The 4,466-nt window shown below is 44.1% G+C and overlaps 1 protein-coding gene across 1 annotated transcript; it reads right to left on the bottom strand.

Moving 5' to 3' along the window:
- Positions 1-3,211: 3,211 nt before the first annotated feature.
- Positions 3,212-4,237, bottom strand: GPR148 (G protein-coupled receptor 148). Its single transcript, XM_032192908.1, has one exon. The coding sequence runs from the start codon at positions 4,235-4,237 to the stop codon at positions 3,212-3,214; it is 1,026 nt and encodes a 341-aa protein (XP_032048799.1).
- Positions 4,238-4,466: the final 229 nt, after the last annotated feature.

The following is a 4,466-nucleotide window of genomic DNA, read 5'->3' as shown; positions in this document are numbered from 1 at the left end:
TCAATTACTAAAACTGCAGGAGGCTAATCAGTTTTACTGAATAATTACTGAAATTGTAGCAAATGAAGGGAAATCTAAATTCTAAGCTGTAGGATCGTTTACCTGCCTGGGGACTCTGTTTCTCCTGACACTGAAACCGCTCTAATTTGGGGCGCTGATCTAAGCACAGAATTAGCGATTTTTCCAGCGCTGCAAGGCACAGAGCCAGCTCCTGGAACACAGGTCAGACTCCCTCTGCTCTGCAGGTTACAGGCAGAATGCAGCTGCCCTGTGAATCCACCTTAAAGAGGGAAGAGAGACGCGGTGAGCTCAGTGACAATGTCAGCACAAGAAAAGAGGGGAGGAACTGACCAGGGGTGCAACACATTTAGGCTACAAATTGGAAGACTTTTCATGACTCATGCTATAGCAATTTGTTAAAGGATTACTGCCCCCAGCTGCTAAATCACATGTTAGAGTCAACTGCTCTCCATTTCACTTTAAATTAAAATGCTGGGCAGACACCCTGACATCCAATAAGTTCCCTTATGTGACCTTGGAGAGGCTGATAGCTGGGCTGTGGTAAATAATCTCAACCTGAATTTCCAGAGCTTATCTGGGGACACCCTTAGAAGGCTGCTAATCACTACTGCCCTGAAGCTCTGGGAAGTGAAGAGGCCTGACTATTTTTAAGATGAAATTCAAGACATTTATGAGAAGAATTATAGGAACCTCGTGCCTGTGATTCTGCCCTGGTGATACCTTTGGTCCTATTCATATACACAGGCGAAACCCCCAGAGGTAAATGATTCAGGTATACGGTGTATTTCTCATATGCATGCTGGTACGTGCTACTTTTGTATCAAACAGCACAGGAGTACATTATGGGAAGAAGTTATCTACAAGCAGTCACTTGGAAAATTTTGCTTATCTAATGTTAAACCACCTTAAAATGAGTAATAAAATAGCATCAGCTCTCCACGTGGATGCCTTTTTTAGAATTCAGTTCAACTTAACTAATTTCACTTCAACTAAACTCTTTTAGGCAAACACCTGTTCTAGGAAGGAGTTCAAGGACACATGTAAGATGACTGCATTCATCTTTCTTAGGTCATTTCCACAAAACTGTTTTGTTTGCTTATGATAACACTGTAGACAAATTTCCTATGTACATAAACTTGCCATGATCACCAAATTCCTTCTTTCAGTGTCTGTCTTTATGATACCAAACTTGTTGTTGCCTCGAAACACACCGTTGGGATGTATATATTAAGAAAGAGTTACAGAACTAGCATTTTACTCTTGTCTGAGTCTGTCCTGCAGGTTAACTTTATAACTGACAGAGGCTGGCTGGGAAATCAAGCACTGTTAACCTGCAGCTATACAGAGTCAGCTACAGCCATATGTACAACCACCTTCCTTTGCACCATTTACACAGGATTCTTCACTATTCAGCACAACAATTTACAATACAGACAAACTTTGGGCAATAAAGCTTGAAAAAATCTTCCATGGAGAAACCATCCTGTAAGTTACCAGCCTTTCTGCCAACAGGCAGAGGTGTAGAGATTTGCCCCAAGATATGAGCAGCCTGGGGAGGCACTGGTATATCTTCCATATCTGATCATACTGCATGTTAAAGAAATTCAGCAGAAAGCACCTATCTGCTGGACAGGTATTTTCCCCATCCTTACTGTGGTATGGGAGACCCTTGTTTGAGGCTGAAACTGAAGGTTTATACAAACATAACTTGTGTGGAAGATGTCTACAGGACATTCATCTTGGAGAAAAATAAAAGCAGACAGTAAAAAGCAATTGTCAGGTCCTATTTTTTTATTGAAGAGGATGAAGAATTTTTTCCTGGAAAACAAAGCAATTACTCAGTAATTTAATGTTCCTTTGGGTAAAAATAGGGGAAGCACAGAACCATGCTTAAAGCAAATATGCACAAATATATATCTTTTTCACTTGCAACAACTTTAGCTTAAAGATGCTCTTACACAAGAAGTGTCCCTTCACAGCAAAGCCCCCAAGGTGCCTCACCTCTGACATGAAATTTGTCACCCCCTCAGTTGTGCTGACACAGATGTTTGCAGAACATGCTAATAAACAGATCCCTGGGATAATCTTGGTTAAGATGAAAACAACACCACTTCTCTTCAGAGGGATATTTTTAGCCTGCAACCCCATGAGCAGTTGCATTAGCAGACTGGGGAGATCAGCAAACCGTGGAGTGAGGAGAGTAACCAGCACCTGGGGAATGAGGGGAATGAGGGAGAGAAGCTGGAACCTCTCAAACAGGCTGCATTGCCAAAAACACCTTGTGCAACCAGACACTGATCTCCTCCTGGCTCCCGCTTAGTGCCGTTCTTCAGATGAGTGTGAAACACCCCAAACACACAAACAGCACTTTTGGGATATTGCTTTAAGTACAGAGAAGGCAGAGAGAGTCTGCGACCTGGCAGCACTGGCAGGGACCCGGCAGGGTTCCTGGCTCTGCGCTGAGCCTGGCACCCCGCGGCAGGCACTGCCTGCTTGCCCCTTTACCACCCGCTGCTCCTGCTCGTCTTCCCTCACTGAGCTGCCCGACAGACACTGATCAAAGATGACTTCCCATCAAACTGAGATTTTACAAAACCACACTGTTTTGCACATTGTCAGACAGAATCCATAAGGCAGATAGTACTCTAGCACACTGCCTGAGGTGAAGCACAGTGTTTCACTGAGTATGGCAGTTTCCAGAGGCATCTCATGACATGTTACAGAACAGAACAGTGGCTACCAACCTTGCACAAGTACACCATGAATGAAAAAAATAGCTGCTCTGCTCACAGTACGTTTGTTTGGTTAAGAATCCTGTCTCCTGTAGGCAGTGCTGTCAAGAGACCTGCGGTTACCCCCTTTGCCCTGCACCCGTGTGCTTTGCACCATCTATTTTTCATTTTCTATTTTCCAGGAAGACATCTGCCATGGATGGATAGAAATGATCCTGACTCACCATGTCCTCCAAAATACGCTGCCCTCCCACATTACAACAAAACGTAGCATTTTGTCCACGGCAGCATCTGCTGTAATCCCAACTGTGATGTGATGAAAGACTTGTGCCCTTCTGGCACCAAGGAGGCAGAGTGATCAGCCCACATCTTGCAAAAGAAGCTGAGTGATTTCCACCAGGCTTGCATGCAAACAAGTTAAGGACAACTCTTCTGTTGTAGCTGTCCTCTGCGTTGCCTCAGGATGGTGATGGAGCAGGTGACACCAGGTGAAGATGCTTCATTCTGACGATGGATTTGAGAGATGCTGAGATCTCTCTGTATCGAAGTCCATACAGAAAAGGGAACAAAACTTTAGGTAGAATCATCAGGACATTGCAGATTGTCAGGGAGACCCAGATTCCTGTCTCCAGTCCAATGACAATGTTAACATACAAGAATGATTCTACAAAAAGAACCAAGAGTGGAGAGAAATAAAAGAACAACACAGTGTTGTGCATTAAGAATGTCACACTGGCTCTGGAACAGATGCTCTCCCATATACCTGATTGCCTGGTTTTAAAATAAAGAATAGCATAGCAACAAAATATTAGAGAAAGGAAGAGAAAGATAACCATAGCAGACAGCCAGAAACAGAGCTTCACAGCATCAGTCCCACTCAGAGTTAATATTATTATTAGTGGAATCGAGCACATTTCCAGGACGCAGGGCACAAAGTTGTGAGTGCTGGATAGCACCAAGAAGAAAATCCCCGGGAGAGCCCCCGAACAGATCCACAGACATACAATCACTTTTTTTGTTCGTGAAGAAGGCAAAATAGTAACGTAGCGCAAAGGAAACAAAATCGCTATGTACGTGTCCACCACTATGGCAGCAGCTGTGAACAGTCCTCCGCAGTAAGCCACTGCCAGCAGAAATAACTGGAGAACACAGGCTTCCTTTGGGAGACTTACATGTGCTGCACTGAGAGCAGCTGACAGCGTGTAGAACAAAAGGTATATCAGATCACACAGCAAAGCATTCCCCAGCAGCATGTACCTCGTTTCCTTTCGGATGCTAAAGCTCGAGAAGATCACAAACAAGATGGAAGGAATAATGAGGACACCTGCCACGAGGCAGACAACTGGAGGAATTAAAAACATCTTCATGTTTGTGTCTTGTGGGTTGAGAGCCCATTCCTCCAGCAAGTAGTACAAAGAAGCTTCGCTCACATTTGAGGAGCTGTTGGACTTGGCCTCCCGGAGGAGGTGTGCAGTTGCATTCATTCTTGTCGTCGAACCACAGAGAAAGAAGTTCATTTCCTTAGGATTCGGGGATGATTGTCCAACTTGGAGAAAAGCAAAATCTTCTATGCTGAGTCCTTAAACAGGCAAATGAAGCAGACGATGCAAATGCCTTTGGAAGCAAAGTGTTTTCCTTAGCCAATTTGACCAGCTCTTCTCAAGGACAAGCTGAAACTTGTAAGCAAATTCTGTGGTCCCAAAAGACGTTTTT

The sequence above is a fragment of the Aythya fuligula genome, chromosome 9, assembly GCF_009819795.1.
Source record: "Aythya fuligula isolate bAytFul2 chromosome 9, bAytFul2.pri, whole genome shotgun sequence".
In the NCBI taxonomy this organism is placed as follows: domain Eukaryota; kingdom Metazoa; phylum Chordata; class Aves; order Anseriformes; family Anatidae; genus Aythya; species Aythya fuligula.
The sequence above is the reverse complement of the archived record's forward strand: the minus strand, read 5'-3'. Positions and strand labels throughout refer to the sequence as shown.